This window comes from Arvicola amphibius, chromosome 6 (genome assembly GCF_903992535.2).
Source record: "Arvicola amphibius chromosome 6, mArvAmp1.2, whole genome shotgun sequence".
Taxonomy (NCBI): Eukaryota; Metazoa; Chordata; class Mammalia; order Rodentia; family Cricetidae; genus Arvicola; species Arvicola amphibius.
Window position 1 is genome coordinate 18103047 of NC_052052.2, and position 18287 is coordinate 18121333.

Below are 18287 nucleotides of genomic sequence, written 5' to 3' on the forward strand. Positions count from 1 at the left end.
GGGAGCTGACCGTTATTTAGGGTAGCTGGCTGGTGAGCTAGGGGTTCACCCACCACCCTCCCAGCGCCTGTGTGCCCAGCACTGGGATTACAGGTAGGTCCTACGCTGACTTTTACATGAGTGCTGGGGATATGAACTCAGGTCCCCACGGCTGGGCAGGCCACCAAGGGCCCACTGACTCATCTCCTCAGCCCCCAGGCAAGTTCAATAAATAGTCTAGGAACAAAAGAAGACAACATCATGAAGCAGCCGATTCTGTCTAGCACACGATGGCCTGGACTCCATTAGTGCACACAGCCCGGGGGTCGCTGGCGCATGGGAGTTGGGGGTGGTGTTCAAAGGCTGCATCTCTTCCTGTAGACTGAGTGGTCTACAGGAAATCCAGGCCCAATGCTCTCTGGGAAAGAGTAGTCACCTTGGGGCCTTGGAGCCGGATATCATTAAAGGAAGCCTGACAGGAAGAGGACTCGAGGGACTGGACCAAGAGGGAACCATTTCCTCCAATTGGATCCCTTCTTTTCCTAACGCCCTGCCCTGAGCATGCCCAGTGTTCTCCAGAAAAGAGTTATTCCCGGTGTCAGCCAGATCCAGTTGGTAACTACACCACCTGCCGAGCTTGCAGTCCCAGCAGCCTGACCCTCCACACACAGGAGGAAACCTTGACCCTGGGTTGTGAAGGTCTCAGGGCTCATCACCTGTACGTGATAAAGAGCAATCTGAAGAAGGGCCCTTCAGCTGGACCGGGAAGGGGAGGTGCGGGCTTCATCATTGGCCGTTTATGCCTGAAGACGCTGCAGAGAACAGGGTCGTCATTGGAGACCACTGAGCTTCAGCCTCGTTTTTATGTATGGCTAAAACCTGTTCAGCTATATTCTGCTCTGGTATTATAGGGGATCATGGAAACCTGGTTCTGTGAGTATGTGTATGTGTGGTTTGCACACACGTGTGCACACATAGGCCAGAGGTCGATGTCACAAGTCTTCCTCTATCACTCCACCATATTTTTTTATTATGTATATAACATTCTGCCTCCATGTACGCCCACACGCCAGAGGAGGGTGCCAGATCTCAGTACAGATGGCTGTGAGGTTGCTGGGAATTGAACTCAGGACCTCTGGAAGAGCAGCCAGTGCTCTTAACCTCTGAGCCATCTCTCCAGCCCCCTCCACCATATTTTTTGAGACAGGGTCTTTCACTGAAGCGGGAACCCGTCTGTTTCGCTAGGCTGACTGGCCAGCAAGTCCCAGGGATCTTTCTGTTTCTGCCTTTCTATATTACAGGTAGATGTGTGCAGGCGCGGCTGTCTTTTTCACATGGGTGCCGGGGATCCGAACTCACATCCTTAAGCTTGTGCCATCTCCCCAGTCCCCGTGAGTCCTCTTGAGCCCCAACGGGTATTTTAGATCATGATTTCAACAGCAGTCTTCAAAAATGGCATCCATGTTTTGCAAAAGTAACAGAAACCTAGATGGACGGGAGGAAGGAAGGGAAAGACGACCCGGTGTTTGTGCAGGGGTGAGGGTGATCATACTTGAAGGCTCGTGAGACAGAGACAGGAGGATCATTGCAAGTTTAAGGCCAGCTTGGACAACACAGCAAGTTCCAGGCTAGGCTGAACTACAGAGTAGAAAGGATGTCTAAAATAATTGTTTTTCCTTTTTTTTTCCTTCCTTTCTTTTTTTCAATGAGAGGTGAGGTAAGGACAGAGGGCCCGTGGGCCGACTGAACCGGCGCCGCGCCCTCCCTCTGGCCTCCCTCTTCCCCCTGGGCAGAGCCAGGCCGGCAGAGTGGGCCCAGCTGACGCCCTCCCTCCCGGCTCCGCCCCGCGCCGTCCGCGCCGCGCGTTCCCCGGTCCCCGCAGCCGCCAGGAGCCCGGGAGCCGCCGCCATGGGCCAGGCCCGCCCTGCGGCGCAGCGCTCGCACAGCCCGGACCCCGCCGCGCAGCCCGCGCCTCTCCGCAGGCGCGCCCGCACCCTGGCACTGCTCGGAGCCCTGGTGGCCGCTGGGGCCGCCGCCGCCGCTGCCCGGGCCTGCGCGCTCCTAGCCGACGCCCAGGCGGCCGCGCGGCAGGTCGGTGGGGACCGGAGGGGGACGGTGCACGGGGCTGCCTGGGACAGTGGCTGCAAACTGAGGCTCAGAGTGAAGCTCTGCCCCGGACCCGGGAAGGGGGACTGGGAAAGCTGGAGGGGACAGTGGCCGGGACAGGGTAAAGTAGGACCGGGCCTTTGGAAGGGAAGCAAGGGCACCCAGAGTAGACAATGGATGAAGGCGTGGATGTGAGGCAGGGGCCAGCAGCGACTGGAAAGGGGACAAGGAACTCTGGGACTGTTGAGCTGGTATTTGGACGAATGGGCTGGCAAGTACGGAAGGGACTCTGGAAGAGGATGGCAGGAGTTCACTGTAGCAGGAAGCAGCTGCCTGCTGCGGCCTGGGATGGGGAGATTGGGGCTTGTCATCTCAGCCCTTTCCTCCCAAACAGGAATCGGCACTGAAGGTTCTGGGGACAGATGGCCTCTTTCTCTTTTCCTCGCTGGACACGGACCAGGATATGTACATCAGCCCGGAAGAGTTCAAACCCATTGCAGAGAAACTGACAGGTACCAGAGATGCTGGGCACTCACGGGACGCATACCAGGTCAGGTCCCCCTGACCCCACCCCCACTACTTTGGGTGCACGGGCTGCTTTGGCACCCAAGCTCTTTTCAGTCATGATTGTGAATGGTAACGTTGGCATTCCTCCACCACTTCCCCGCCGCATCATTGGCTTGAAGCACTCTGTGGAGGTTCAGCCTTTACCCCTGGCACAGGCCTGGGGAGGTGGACACTGTCCTGCTAGCTGTACTTCAGAAGGTGGAGACACCCGCTTGCTGGGCTAGAAGGCAGAGAACCAGGTTAGACCTGGCCGTCTGATTGTGGGGCCCTGCCCTGGCTCCCAGGGTTGAAGATTCAGAGGGGCTGTGAGCAATGGCCAATGTGCAAATAGTCACAAGCAGGACCCACAGCTGTGTCCGCTGCTCTCTTGACTCCCAGGTGCCGCGTGATTCCCAGCGCCTGCTAGCCAGGGCTGCCCAGGTGCAACTGTTAATTTTCGTAAAATAAGAGCAGAATAACCTGAATCTCAAATAAATAAATTATAAAGTGCTTGTCCCCTCCCACCCAGGCTGGGTGTCGATGTGCTTGTGAGTGTGGGTGTATGTCAGATGGTCGGAGGAAAACCTCAGTGCTCCGGCACCTCCCGCCTTTTGTTTGAGGCAGACTCTCTCTTTAGCGCTGGACTCCTTTACTTATGCTAGGCTGGTGGCCAGCAAGTGTCCAGCAAGTGGCCAGGGGTCCTCTGTTTTCCACCTCCCCTTTCTAGTGCTGGGATTGCAGCAGACTCTGCCTGACTTTGCTTGTGAGACAAGGGCTCTAGTGAGCCCTCTCCCCAGCTCACACCGTCACTCGCCCTCCTTCCCCCAGCTTTTGGAGACAGTGGACATTGAACACAAAGCTCTGTTTATATTACTCAAATGTTTTACCACTCAACTAAGCTGTATAGCCCAGGCAGGCCTCTGACTTGCAGGCCTCCTGCCTCAGTGTCCCCAGTGCCCTCTTCTATTCTCAGACTTATGATCTTAGGCACCCACTTGGGCACCAGCTGGTTGTGGAAGCCTGTCAGTGGGCGAGAGTCAGGGGCTGAAGAAACCAATTATTCTCAGGATCAGGTACCATAGTGCCATCACGGGCTTGCCAGCTTTTGTGGATGGGTATGAAGGATGGTCACTTTGCTGGTCCAGGTTCCTGTGATCACTGCTAGAGGAGGACAGTCAGGTGAAAATAAAAATTTAAAAAAATATTTATGTGTTTGCATGAATGTCTGCATGTATGTGCACCATTAGAGTGAAGTACCCTCAGAGGCCAGAAGAGGGCAGAAGATCGCCAGAAGCTGGAGTTGACAGTTGTGAGCAACCACGTGGGTGCTGGGATTGAACCTAGGTCTCCTGGAAGAGCAGCCAGTGTTCCTAACCACCAAGACATCTCTCCAGCCCCATCTTTTAATTTTGAAATATGATCTCACAAAATTGCCCAGGCTAGTCTTGAACTCTGGATTCTCCTGCCTTAGCTTTTCAAGTAGCTGGGATTATAGGTCTGCGCCACCATGTCTGGTTGTTTTTGTTGTTTTGTTTTGAGACAGGATCTCTATAACAGCAACAACAAAGGCTTGAGCCACCAAAGCCCAGTTGTTCTTAATAATTACCACTGAAATCATTCAGTTTGCAGGGCTAATAATAACTAATAATAACCCTACACAGTCCTCCCTTCCTTTCTCTGATGTTCAGAATGCTGTTCCAAATTTCTGCTGGCCAGAAGTGATGGTACACACCCAAAATCCCTGCATTCAGGAGGCAGAAGAGAGAACAGTACCACAAATTTTAGGCCAGCCTGATCTACATAGCAAGTTCCAGGTCAGCCTAAGACCTTGTCTCAAATATAAATAAATAAATAAATAAATAAATAAATAAAATAAAGGTTTTTCCTGCATTGACTTGTAGATAGAGAAATATCAACGATCATATAAAATTGTTTATTATTAGTGCGTATATGCACAATCACACGTGTGTGCAACAATACACACCTGGAGCCCAGAGGACAAATTTTAGATGTCAGTTCTCTTCCCTCCATCTCTGTGTAGCCCTGGCTGTCCTGGAACTCACTCTGAAGACCAGGCTGGCCTCGAACTCCCAGAGCTCCGCCTGCCTCTGCCTCCTGAGTGCTGGGATTAAAAATGCGTGCCATCACTGCCCAGCTGAGGCCGAGCCTCTCTAGTTTGTTGTACAGCACATGTTGCAGGGATAGAGCTCAGGTCAGGCTTATGTGGCCATCTTGCCAGCCCAAAAGCGATCTTCTGAACAGGGCTGCTGTGGAGTAACCCCTGGAGGGTCCACTTGGTAGGCAGAGGTGGGCCCTGCGCATCTGCAGTGTGAAGAGGGAGTCTGGGTACTTCTGATGCCTGTGGTTGCGAGGTACCTAGGATGTGCCCCAGTCAGCCTGGCTAGTCACAGTGCCACCACTAAGTGCCAGGCGTGGTCTCTCTACCTTCATCCATCCTCGGGAGCCTGGAGGATAACGTTAGCATGCTTCATTCTGTCGTAGACAACCATTCTGCCATTGCTTTGGAAGTCGCTTCCTCCCCTAAACATTGCATTGTGGCTCCATCCACATGGGAAATATGAGGAGTTTTGCATCTCCTTATGGGAGAGCTGCTCCTCATGCAGCGAGGCCAAGCCAGCCAGAAGAGCAGGGAGAGACAGTCAAGTCTCTGCCCACGGGTTCTCATACAATGACGTCATACGTCATAGCCTATAGCCTGATGTGGCTTGCTTTTCTTTTTGCTAAGATTCCCTTGAATGAGTTCCTCACAGTCCCCTAAGATCCAGAAGAAGGTCATAACTAATCATGAATTCAGAGTGACACGGGCCTGGCTTTGAGTCCTGACTCCCTCCGAAGTGACATCATCTCCACGTGCTTGTGAAGTGAAATTGTTATATCATCTGCTCCCGGGCTGTGCTGAAATAGGATCCCTGGATGGTGTTTGTCACTTCGGTGACTGTTAGTTCTTAGCCCTGTCCCAAGCCTAGCTCCCTCATCACAGGCATCCTGAGACAAGTGAGGCCTGGAGCCCTGGGCAAGGTCTCCCCAGTCACCTCTGTCCCACAGGGTCAGTTCCTGCGGCCAGCTATGAGGAGGGGGAGCTGCACCATGATCCCAGCGAGGAGACTCTCACCATAGAAGCCCGATTCCAGCCTCTGCTCACAGAGACCATGACGAAGAGCAAAGATGGCTTCCTAGGGGTGAGTCGGGGCAAGGGAGGGACCACGGATGTCAAAACTGCCTGTGTGCCAGGCCTGTGCCCTCTTCCTCACCCTTGCCAGTGTCCCTCAGGGTGCCCACGGCATCCAAGAAGCTGAGCTTGCTTCCCAGTTCAGTCTGGTGGGAGAGCCAGAGGAAGCTGCAGGAGCTCCTCTGTACACAGGGAAGTCTGGGAGAGCTTCCTGGCAAGGGTGACATCTAACAGAGGCTGTCCCCAGGGACAGATGGGTGGGCTGAAGCAAAGAGTTAGAGTCATGGAGCCCTGGTGATAGGCACTTTCTGTCTGTTCCAACTCCTGGAATGTGGCAGGTGCTCTGTCAATGGTGACCTGGATGCACAGTGTAGCATCTGGTGGGGACTGTGGCGAGGACAAGCCCCTGGGGGAGAGAAGGGAGGAGACAGGTGTCAGCTAGTTCCCAGCTCCAGGCCCTGAGGACACAGTGAGCCTATTGCAGGGCCATGCCCCGTCCCCACCCCTGCTGGCTGTCACCTGTCTCCTACCAGATCCTCTGGGTTTCCTTCCTAACCACAGGGTTTGCTTCCCACCTCCCTGTCTGCTGCTCCCTCTGCCAGGAGGAAAGCAACCATCCTTCTGTGCCCAGCCCATACCTGCTCAGCAAAGCCCCACTTCTGCGTGAGCAAGAGACTGTGGCAAAAGGTGGCAGGCAGGCCAGAGGGCAGGTGCGGCTGGCCCAGGGCCAGTGAGAGGCATGCTCGCTAGTGCGGCAGCAAGAGAAGAAGCTAGATTGCTGAGGGTCTCTGTTTGACCTTTAACCTTTGTTCTGCAGAAGCAAAATGCCTCAGTGGGTCGGTTGTGAAATCAGGCTGGGGGTGGGGGTGCCAGCAGACCAGTTCCTGGAGTTGGTAGAGGCAGGGGGATGGATGGAGGGTACAGCCTGGAGGATACAGAAGAGGAAAGGGCATGGTGTGGCTGCTGATGGAAAGTGGGGAGCAGATCAGGTGATGGAAACTCCTGGCTGGCGAACAGGTTCAGTGTGCTCTTTGCCCTAATGGGGGCTGTAAGAAGAGGGAGAATATCACCTCGCGGGACACAGCACACTGAGGTGGCCAGGGCACGTCAGGGGGAGTTCTGTAGGTGGAAACATGGATTCAGCTTTTTATGGGAGCCGGGGAGTGGAGGAGGGGTTGGCAAACATGGATTCAGCTTTACATGGGAGACCGGGAGTGGAGGAGGGGTTGGCAGTGATGGCGTTGCTCAGCCAGTAGCTCCCAGAGAATGCTGGAAATGGTGGTGGGATAAAAACCAGGGGGACCTCAATACTCAGGGAGGCAGGGCAGTGCCCAACCCTGCCACAGCACAGGACCCTTCCTCTGTCAGTGCCCTGCAGGGTTGGCCAGCCTGTGAGCAGGACCAGTGGGGCAGGCAACTTAACCTGGCCCTCCTTTGAGAACCTGCCTATTAGATTCCAAGCCTGGCTCTTAACACTGGAGGTAGAGAGGGAGGGAGGGGCCTGCTGCCCAGCAAGGATTGGCAATTTCCCAGTGGTCCAGATCCCCTCTGCAGGGGCAGGGAGTATGGTGGTCCTCCTGTCCTGGTAATGATGGCTCAATGATGGCCTTAAGACCGTAGAGGAGCTACAGAGGGTAGAGCTGTAACAAGGGGCCACATACCTCCAGGGCCCTGCCTTTCAACTCCGTGCCATGTGTAGATAGCCCTCTGACTGCTGGCTAACCGCTTCTGCCCACACACACTCTTCAAGGGGAGGAAAACGGTGAGGAAAGACCTTGCTCAGGGTCCGAACATGATGGTCAGGTGACTTGTGGCAGGGCCTTCTTTGGGGTGACCCTCCTACTTTCCCAGCGTTCTGCTCTTAACTCTGGAGTTTTCTGGCTTTTTCACTTCCCTCCATCATCAGACTCAACAGCAAACCCAGACTCTTGTCACATGTGGTTTGGGGCAAAAGCAGGACTGCCTGTGGGAGCCAGGCAGCCTGGGGCAGGGCCTGGCACCCGGGACTGGTTGAAGGCTTGTGCAGGGAATCGGGTTGGACTTGTGTGAAGCCAGAGCTCAACCACCTTGGTCAAGGCCAGGTGGCCCATCCAGCTACTCAGTGGCCGGGCCTGAGTAAGCTGCCCTGGTGTGGGTGGACCTGGGAAACCACTGGAGCCCGGGCAGGGTATGTGTGAGACGAGCCACTCTCTGGCAAGACAGTGCTAAGATTGTGGCCGTGGCTGAGGTGTGACCTTCCCCATGATCCCTCTGCTGCCCCAGCCTGTCGTCTGACTGGGCTTGAGGGACATAGTCAGGGCATCCCAGAACGCTGCTTTCCCTGTCCCAGGTCTCCCGCCTCGCTCTGTCAGGCCTCCGCAACTGGACGACCGCAGCATCACCGACCGCAGTGTTTGCTGCCCGCCACTTCCGGCCCTTCCTGCCCCCTCCAGGTCAGGAGCTGGGCCAGCCCTGGTGGATTATCCCTGGCGAGCTGAGTGTCTTCACAGGCTATTTGTCCAACAACCGCTTCTACCCACCGCCGCCCAAGGACAAGGAGGTAAGGGCAGTACCAGGAGTGGCAGGCCCCACCAGCCCCAGCTCAGGGGTGGTCCTTCCTATCTGAACCTGGACCCAACTACCAGGCATCCTTCTCCTTCAGTGTCTGCCCTCTGGGCCTCAGCTTACAGACCCAGGCCCTAGGGTCCGACAAGCCAGCCAGGGTCTCACTGCCGCCCCCAGGTCATCATCCACCGGCTGTTAAGCATGTTTCACCCACGCCCCTTCGTGAAGACGCGCTTTGCCCCTCAGGGCACCGTGGCCTGCCTAACTGCCATCAGCGACTCCTACTACACGGTGATGTTCCGGTGAGTGTCACAAAGCTTGGGAGAGTAGGGGAAGGCCTATCTGTTAACACCCCCCCCAACTTTACTGCCTCCCTCCTTTGTGGACTCAGGCTCTCTGAACCTGTTTCCTCCTCGGTGGGTCAGAGGAGTAATGACTTCCTCAGAGGGCACACGATTTGGTGAGAGGTGTCTGAACTGGACCTGGGTGATGACCAGGATGGTATCACCCACACAGAGGGACACATACACATACATGCATGTGTGCACACACCTTGGATAAGGAGGTGGTGAGAAGGTCAGGGCAAGGCTTCCAGGGAAGGCAGCACAGAGATTGTGTCTTCAAGAACAGCGCCATTTGAAGTGTCTCCCGCTGTCTCCCTGTCCCAACCCCACAGGAGTCTGGCCAAGGCTCCCTAGGTTCCGGGGGAAATTGGGGAGCGGTCCAGGCTTAGTAAACCCATTCCCACAGGATCCATGCCGAGTTCCAGCTCAGTGAGCCTCCTGATTTCCCCTTCTGGTTCTCACCGGGCCAGTTCACGGGCCATATCATCCTGTCCAAAGATGCTACACACATCCGTGACTTCCGGCTGTTCGTGCCCAATCACAGGTAGGAGCTGCCCCCAGCACAGCCTCAGCGCGCCGCTACTACTTTCTGCTACTGTTCCCGTTACCCTGTCCCCTGAGCCTAGACATCGGGGGCCCAGGGAACCTTGAGTCTCGGCCCTTTTCCCTGCCCCCCAGTACCACCACTTGGGGACCTGGTTGCTGACTAAGAGGAGGCAGCATGAGGTAGCTAAGTGGTCTTCCTGTCTGCTCAGACATCTCCAGGCATTCCCTCCACCTCTGTGGGAAGCCAGCAGTTTACAGAACAAGGTCCTAGAGCCCAACAAGATACGTCGAGCCTTTACTGCTGCCCCATAGCCACCGGCAGGGCCTCCCTGGAGCTGCCATTCTCCTAAGACAGCCCAGCTAGCCTACGTATGCCTCTGAGGGGAATGCCAGCAGCCGCACAGGGCCCATGGGAGTCTAGGAAGGCTTCCCAGACAGGTGACATCTAGTTCAGCCCCATGCCAGCTCTTTGCCTGTTCGGGTCAGCCCCATCAGCAGATCAGGGGACTGAGGGGGTATGTGGAGGGTGGGGATGACTTCCAGAGACTCTTCCCTGATAGCAGGTGGACTATTAACAGGCTCATGAGAACCTGTACAAGGCTGGGACCTGAGCTTGGGAGCCTTGAGGCACTGATTCAAAACTTGCTTTTGGTAGCAATGGGCTGTGTGGCTGTGAGCAAGGCCCTGGCCCTCTCTGGGCCCGTCTCCTCACCTTCCAGGTAGAAGACTGACTCCTGCCCTGATTCACCCATGGAGCAGGGGTAATCATGGTTGGGAGAGGCTGAACCCACTGAGAGAGAGAAAGAGACAGGACAGAGACACGGTTGTACACCTGCCCTCATGAGTTTTGCCAAGTGGGACGGAGGCTGGCCTCAGTGTGCCTGTTTTGAGGTCCTGGACTGATTAACACAGGAGGTAGATGACCAGGCAGAACCTACTTCTGGGCCTGTGTCTAAGAACCTGGCCACAGGGACAGCCCTGATGGTATTCAATCACTGCCACAGAGACTATTGCGTGGCAGTCCTGGGGCTCCCCCGTGTGGCAAGCCTTCAGATTGCACTGACCAAGCCAAACTTCTGTCCTGTGGAGGCGAGAGCCAGCCTAGGAGGTTCTTCCAGGGACCTCTGCACCAACAGGGTTCTTCCTGCAGCTTCATCCTGTGTCCTGCAGCAAGACACTGGCCACCTCTCTGCTGTAAATGGGTCATGTGATGAGACTCCTTTGAATTGTCGAGGCCTGGCTCAGGCTCTGCTGTCAAAATCCCAGTGTCTGGAGTCTCAATGTCTCCATCTGTTAATAGGACAACTGCTTGCATTAAATTAGATGGTACCAGCCGCACAGTGGTGGCTCATGCCTTTAATCCCAGCACTCAGGAAGCAGAGGCAGGGGATCTCTGTGAGTTCGAGGCCAGCCTGGTCTACAGAGCGAGTTCCAGGACAGGCTCCAAAGCTACACAGAGAAACCTAGTTTCAAAAAAAATTAGATGGCGGGGCTGGAGAGATGGCTCAGAGGTTAAGAGCACTGGCTACTCATCCAGAGGTCCTGAGTTCAATTCCCAGCAACCACATGGTGGCTCACAACCATCTGTACTGAGATCTGGCGCCCTCCTCTGGCGTGCGGGCATACATCGAGGCAGAATGTTGTATACATAATAAATAAATAAATCTTTTAAAAAAAATTGCATGGCACCTGATGTGTGACTAACGGGCTTTGATGGTAATGTTGTTTTACCCTGGCCATCCTCAGGTCCCTGAATGTTGACATGGAGTGGCTGTATGGGGCCAGTGAGACCAGTAACATGGAGGTGGACATCGGCTACATACCCCAGGTGAACACTCAGGTGCCCCTACCCAGGTGTGTCCAGCTGCAAGGCCTTGCCCCGAGTCCCATCTCCCCACCTCTGCAGAGTAAACCATCCCTGAAAGTTTCTCAGGGCCCCTCTCTGAGACACCCCTCACCACTGACTTCTGGCCCAGATGGAGCTGGAGGCCACGGGCCCCTCGGTGCCCTCTGTGATTCTGGATGAGGATGGTAACATGATTGACAGCCGCCTGCCCTCGGGAGAACCCCTCCAGTTCGTGTTTGAGGAAATCAAGTGGCACCAGGAGCTGAGCTGGGAGGAAGCTGCCCGGCGCCTAGAGGTGGCCATGTACCCTTTCAAGAAGGTGAGACTGGGCATAAAGGCCAGGGTAAGGCTCCGTGCAGCCAAGCCTGGGAGCTATAGTCTAGTTGTGGGCACTGTGCCGGAACCTGGGGCTCAGGGCCCGCTTGGACGTGGGGTTCCTCTCTGCTTCTCTAAACTTGAAAAAGAGTTCATGTGACTCAGCCACGCCCCTTCACACACAGACACGCACACACACACACACACACATGAATAAATACATACTTTACAAGCACAACCCAAACAGGACCCCAGCCACTCAGTTTCTCTCTTGGTTTGACCACAGGTCAACTACCTGCCATTCACGGAGGCCTTTGACAGGGCCAAGGCTGAGAACAAACTTGTGCATTCCATCTTGCTGTGGGGAGCCCTGGACGACCAGTCCTGCTGAGGTGAGGTAACACCCTGGTCAGCTCTAAGAGAAAGTGGGGACCTCATACCCTCTGGATAGGGCACAAGAGGCTCTGAGAAAAATACAACTTGAAGCCATAGGACCTCGGCCACCTAGGAACTGACTCCCAGGGGAGGTTTGCTGTGCTCAGGCTGAGTCTAGAACATGACGCCAAGTGTAGAAGAAAAGACCAGATAGACATGTTCATATTCAGCCATTTTAGTTTGGTGACCTTGACCAAGCAACTTCCCCTCTGAGCTTATTTTCATCATTGGGTGTTAATGTATCTTATACTCTGTAAAGTCAAGTCTCCAAGTGAGAGAAGAAACAGTGCCAGAAGCTGGGCTTGGGTTCTTTTCTTTCCTTTTTTAAAAATTTATTTATTTATTATGTATATAGTATTCTGTCTGCATGTATGCCTGCAGGCCAGAAGAGGGCACCAGATCTCATTACAGATGGTTGTGAGCCACCATGTGGTTGCTGGGAATTGAACTCAGGACCTCTGGATGAGTAGCCAGTGCTCTTAACCACTGAGCCATCTCTCCAGCCCAGGGCTTGGGCTTCTTATTCAGAATGTTCATCAAAGACCTTCTGGAAAGTTCTCTGGGTGTCCAAGAGTGAGTTCAAAGTGGATTAACAGAAGCAAAGCTGGTGGGGAGGGGGGAGTGGTGGTCAGAAGGTTTCCTGGAGAAAGTGACTTTTAAACTCAGAGATTAGAGGTTTGTCACCTGACAGGAAGAGTGTTTGGGGTAAAAAGTGTCTGTGTAAAGGCCCTAGAGACAGAACTAAGTGGACTGAGAGGCTGTAGCTGCTAACAAGGTCCCGGCCACCCCAGCCTGAACCTGGGATGCCAGTATGTTCATGTTAATCCCACCGTCCCTTCATTCAGCATCTACCCCTTGGGGGGCTGCTGTTGGCTTTTTATCATTTCTTGAGACAGTAACCCAAGCTAGCCTATAACTCACTCATGTAGCACAGGCTGGCCTTCAATTCATAGCAATCCTCCTGCCTCAGCCTCCTGTGTGCTAGGCTGCAGATGTGTGCCACCACTCCTGGATAGTATCTACTCTTCTAACCCGTTATTTCGTCTGGGTGCAGAGACATTCTGCAGCCTGCAGGACTTACCCAAACTGAGATCATTGCTGTAAAAATCAGAGCTGCTCACCCTTGGCCTTGCCCCAAACAGGTTCAGGGCGGACTCTCCGGGAGACTGTCCTGGAAAGCCCGCCCATCCTCACGCTCCTCAATGAGAGCTTCATCAGTACCTGGTCCCTGGTAAAGGAACTGGAAGACCTGCAGGTGAGCAAGGGGTCAGGGGGAACAGCCTGTGGAGTCCCCAAGACAGCATGAGGCCCAGGTACCAGGAAATAACATTGTTCCTCACAGGTCCAGCAGGAGAACCCACTTCACAGGCAGCTGGCAGGCTTGCAGCTGGAGAAGTACAGCTTCCCTGTGGAGATGATGGTCTGCCTGCCCAACGGCACTGTGGTGGGTCCCAGGGGACAGGGAGCAGGGGACAGCGAGCATGGGGGTGGTCTCTTCCTGAGCTGGTCTCAGCTGGTCTGAGGCTGTCATCTCCATCACTGGCCTAGGGATCCTGAGCAGGAGATCCTGGGGTGGGGGTGATCACGTACAGCAAGGCATTTAATATAGCACTAGAGTCAAGATGTCCCCAAGGGAACCTCGCTGGACAAAACATGGCCCAAGGGAAGGCTCCCTGGGAGCCGGGGAAGGAGGGTAGAGAGGAACAGAGGAAGGCCTGGCCTGAGCCAACATTCCAGGTCCCCATCTCCGGGCAGGCTGCTTAGAGGGCCTGGTGTCAGGTCACAGCAGCCTTGAAAAACTTGTCCATCATCAGAGCAGTAGAGAAAGGCTCCAGCTCTGACAGCTGCTGTGTTCAGTCTCAGTGCGGCCAGAGTGGGAAGACAGGGCTATGGGAGGGTGGTGAGCTGGCCAGCCTCCAGGGAGGGGAGTCAGGAGCAGGAGGTGGGCTGATGAAGGGGAAGGACGGTGTGCTTGAGGCTTCTGCTGGTCCAGGCTCAGGTGAGAAGCCCCTGGCCGTATTGGGGAGCCAAGGAGGAAAGGCCCAGAGGGACAGTGGGGAGGCTGGTGTGTTACTGGCTCCTACTCCATGGGGCCTACCCTGAGGTCCTGAAGAGAAGGAGACAGGATTTTGGGAGACTCTTGACTGGCATGCATCTCACATGTCCATTGCTTCATTTCCTTGTGGCTCACCCATCTGTGCCTTCACTACGCACCCACCCCAGCAAGCTCCACAGAAAGGCAAGGACTCGGTGGCGTTCTGGCTACCGGGCACCCTGAGTACCGGGCACCCTGAGTACCGGGCACCCTGAGCATGGGGTGCACCCTGAGCACGGGGCTCTAACTGAGCACTTGGACAGGTGTTGGGGGTCACAAGAACAGAAGAGAGGCCATTTGTGGGGCATAGTAGAGGAAAGGTGGTATTGGAAGGTTGGTTTTCTGCTTAGTGGGTGAGGTGGGGGGCACTCCCTCAGTAGAGGGCTACATGGGAGCTGAGGAAGAGGGGAGCAGCCTGGCCTGGGCAGCTCGAGCCAGTGTGCTAGCCTGTCTGATCTCACCCCGCGTGAAGCTGGCAGAGGCTGCAATGGCCTGGGCAGGTGTGGCCTCGGCCTCTCCAGTCCTCCTCACCCTGCCTTTCCCCCAGGTCCACCACATCAATGCCAACTACTTCCTGGACATCACCTCCATGAAGCCAGAAGACATGGAAAACAACGTCTTCAGCTTCTCCTCGACCTTTGAGGACCCATCCACAGCCACCTACATGCAGTTCCTGAGGGAGGGACTCCGGCGTGGCCTGCCCCTCCTCCAGCCCCCGGGTGCCTAGACTCCTAGAGAAACCTGACCTGGTGAGAACCTGGTGGACAGATTCCACACGCCCTGGAGCCACAATGCCCTCCATCCATTTCGCACTGGAAATGGCCTCCCAGGCTACCTAGTGAGGTCAAAGGAAGGTGGCTAGGCAAAGGGCCTGGCTGAGCGTGTAAGTGAGCCAGAGGCCTGCTACCACTACCAGTTCTTCCATTCTCATCGGGCTCCCAAAGCTTCAAGTCCCCCAAAACAGGGTCTGGGGTGATCTCCGTGGCCCTTCCACCCAGTGATATAGTTTAGGGCCTTGGGGCTGGGAAGACAGACTGCCCTTCTTTCTTGGCTCCCCTCTCAAGCCAAAGGAATTCATGAGCTTGGCCCTGGGTGCCAGGCTGCCAGCCCCATGCCTGTTTGGCACCTTCTGTCTTGGCCATCCCCCAGGCAACGTTCTGTGCCCAGTGCTCCCAGCTTGGAGTCGTTGTCAGCCGAAGATAGCTGTGGAAGCCTGTGTGCAGGGCCCTTCTACAGAAGCGGAGACCATATTGTCACACTGGCCCCCTTCAGAGCGCTTCATGGACCCAATGGCCCGAGTCCAGTCCTGTTTGGGGAGTTGAAGTTCACTGTGAAGTAGGTTGTACATCAGCGATGGGTTCTGGGGAGCGGGGTCCTACTGCCTGCCCCAGCACGGGTTCATGACAGGACCATTGGAGTCAGTGTCCCCATGACACCTCCCACTCTGTGACCCCTACTCGGTAGAAGTGTAGCCCAGCTAAAGACCACAGCCTTCCACACAGCCAGCACTGTCTAGGCCCTCAGGGTCCTGCAGACAGACTCGTTGCCACTGGGTGATCACCAGTTCCCCCGGGCTACTCTTAGGGAGTCAGTCCACATCCTGAACCACTAACCATGGCCAGTCTTTTTTATACACACAAGAAAAGTGTTTTTATATATGAACTTTTTTATTTTATATGAACTTTCTCACAGTTTACATTTTTAAAAAATCTGAATGCTGAGGAGAAAGAAGGGGGCAGTGGCTTCCCCCAGCAGCAGCCGCATGATGGCTGGGTCTGAAATCCCAGATGGGTCCAGCCTGATGTCCTCGCAGTTGCACGTGGGGGTGGGAATACGCCCGTCTTCCTTCTCTTCTACCTTTTTTATAAGTAGTCCTCTGGAGGGTCAGCCTTTCCCCAGCTCTGTCCTGCTGCACACTTAATCTCATTAAGGCCTTCTTGACTTCACCCGGTTCCCTGTGTGCCCAGTTCTTTCCCCTGCCCACCAGGGGCTCAGCCTTCAGCTTGGCAGAGGAGGAAGGCTGGTAGCCGTTGCCTGAGCCCAGCTCCCCTCCCACCCCCGTCTGCTGCTGGAGTCACTCCACGGTGCCTGCCTCAGTCTCTGGGATGCTCTGCACCAACCACCCACGCTTTCTCATTTAGTTCTCACAACAGAACAGTGAATTGGAAAATCACCCCCATTTTCAGACCAAGGTGCTCGCATCTTGGGGAAGCCAAGTGGCTTCTCAGGGTCACTCAGAGCTCTGGAGTTGTGATTTAAATCCATGTAACTCCAGCGGCTGTGTGTTGGTTTGGGGGTGCTTTGTTTGATATCACTACTCATTCCCCCCCCCCCCCCGTGGTGGGAAGGAACTCCTCTAAAATCATGACTCCTGCAGGCGGTGGTGGCACACACCTTTAATCCCAGGAGGCAGAGGCAGGCAGATCTCTGTGAGCTCAAGGCCAGCCTGGTCTACAAGAGCTAGTTCCAGGACAGGCTCCAAAGCTACAGAGAAACCCTGTCTCAGAGAAACAAAGAAAACCATGACTCGTGATATGACTGAAGAGAGCAGGTGCCGATAGCTCTGCCAGGTTCTCTGTGTGTGTGTGGGGGGGGGGGGGAGTAGGTTCTTCCAGAACCCTACAGAGAAGGAGAGCATCTGAGCGCTTCACAGTGCCTCTGCCATCTTGTAGACATGGTGCATGTGTGCCACCCAGCCTCAGAAGGGGCCAGAGTGGATTCCACACTGACTGCTGGGGCTTTCTGGGTCTTCAGCTGATACCACTGCACATCCCCAGCTGCCAGCTTGCCACCCCTCTGCCTCTTTCTTGCCCCATCCCTAGCTTGTCCTGTAATAAAATTGGAGAGTTGAAGGGATCTTGGCGCTTTTCCTTTGAGCAGGATGTTTGGTTTCGACCTTGTGCAGTCTGACTGCTGCCTCTGTCGGGAGATGGGCAAGGATGGGCACATTTGAGCTGGTCTGTCTTTGGAGTTCTGTCTGTCAGCAGAGGTCTTGAGTGACTCGCCTAAGGTAAGTCTGCAATAGATAGAATGATAAAATATACCAAAGAATCTGGAACTTTGTGTAGAGAGTGGTCCTGAGGCTAAACCCATTGTCTTAGAAGGTGAGTCTATGGCAGGCATTAGGTAATTATGGGAGGAAATGTGCCAGTAGGGGTGGTGGGTTAGCTCACTGGGTAAAGGTGCTTGCTACCAAGACAACCTGAGTTCAGTCCCTCAATCCCACGTGGTAGAAAGAATCAATTCCTAGTTCTCTTTTGACAGCCACATGGGCATCATAGTGCACACACATGGTGGGGAGGAGGTCAGAAGGGGGAGACCTGTAAGAAGGGTTGAGTCAGAAGAGGGCAAGGAAAAAAACACAGAACCAGAGAGTGTCAACACCTAGCCGTCCACAGAGGGCTCTGGGGCAAACCACATTGCAGAGCCAAAGCAGCCTTTTGTGCTCCTATCCGACTAGTGAGGAGAAGTAAAGTCAGTTTCCAGATTGCGGCGAAGTAAAGTCAGTTTCCAGATTAGCCACTGATACATCTTATGGGAACCAGTGCAAAATGAAGTGCAAGAAAAACGTTAGAAGCATTTAGTCAGGTGCTCCGCAGTGGCGGCTTTGTCACTGAGAGGCTGTGTGACAGTGATATCCTACAATCAAAGGAGCTGAGAAATTCTGTTATCTGGGACTTGAGTGGTGCCCCATCTGTGTTTCGATGTAAATGTTTACAGTTGTGGTACAACTGCCCTGGGATCCGGCACCGCAGCTGAGCAGGTTTGCAGCCTGGAGCAATAGGGCTGCACTAGTTCCCTTAGGTTCGCACACTACATTACCGTAGGTGTGTGCACGCGCACACTCAATAACTCAGTCACCTAAGGACACGTTGCTCGGAGAATACCCTTTCTTCGGCAACCCATAACTAATTTCAAGAGGACAACAATGGAGAAACCATGCACGGGCGTAATCAGGCAGGTCTGGGCGTAGTGCCCATTGTGACTACATCGGGCTGTCCGCCCACAAAGCCAACAGATTTGTTCCTGGCAGATGGGGATGGCAGGCTTTGGGACCAAGGGAATGCAACTGGTGAGTCAGGCAAAGTCTTGTACCAAGGGCAGAAACTGCAATGTGTCCCGTTAACTGGATGCCATGGAGACCAGCGGAATGAGCTTGTGAGCTTGGAAGAATCTCCCGGTGTCATCAATCAACCCATCTAACCCACAAACTGAATTATGCTGCACGCGTGTGTATGTGTATGCATGTGTGTGAGACGCCGAGATTTTAAACAGAAGAAAGCTACTCCGAAGTCCTGGAAGGCATGTGTCAAAGGAGAAAACAGCCATTTTTGCTGGGGG

At 54.6% G+C, this 18287-nt stretch overlaps 1 protein-coding gene across 2 annotated transcripts; it reads left to right on the plus strand.

Annotated features, from left to right (window-relative positions):
* Nucleotides 1-1887: 1887 nt before the first annotated feature.
* Selenon (selenoprotein N) lies at nucleotides 1888-16537 on the plus strand. 2 transcript variants are annotated; one of them, XM_038333633.1, is made up of 13 exons: nucleotides 1888-2070; nucleotides 2480-2597; nucleotides 5698-5831; nucleotides 8151-8360; nucleotides 8543-8667; nucleotides 9116-9253; nucleotides 11002-11083; nucleotides 11232-11420; nucleotides 11703-11808; nucleotides 12994-13106; nucleotides 13194-13295; nucleotides 14494-14695; nucleotides 15096-16537. In XM_038333633.1, the coding sequence occupies exons 1-12, from the start codon at nucleotides 1888-1890 to the stop codon at nucleotides 14671-14673; spliced, it is 1680 nt and encodes a 559-aa protein (XP_038189561.1). In that variant the 3' UTR covers nucleotides 14674-14695; nucleotides 15096-16537. The 2 variants fall into 2 exon arrangements, with proteins under 2 accessions (XP_038189561.1, XP_038189560.1); XM_038333632.1 differs by having other exon boundaries at nucleotides 14494-16537.
* Nucleotides 16538-18287: the final 1750 nt, after the last annotated feature.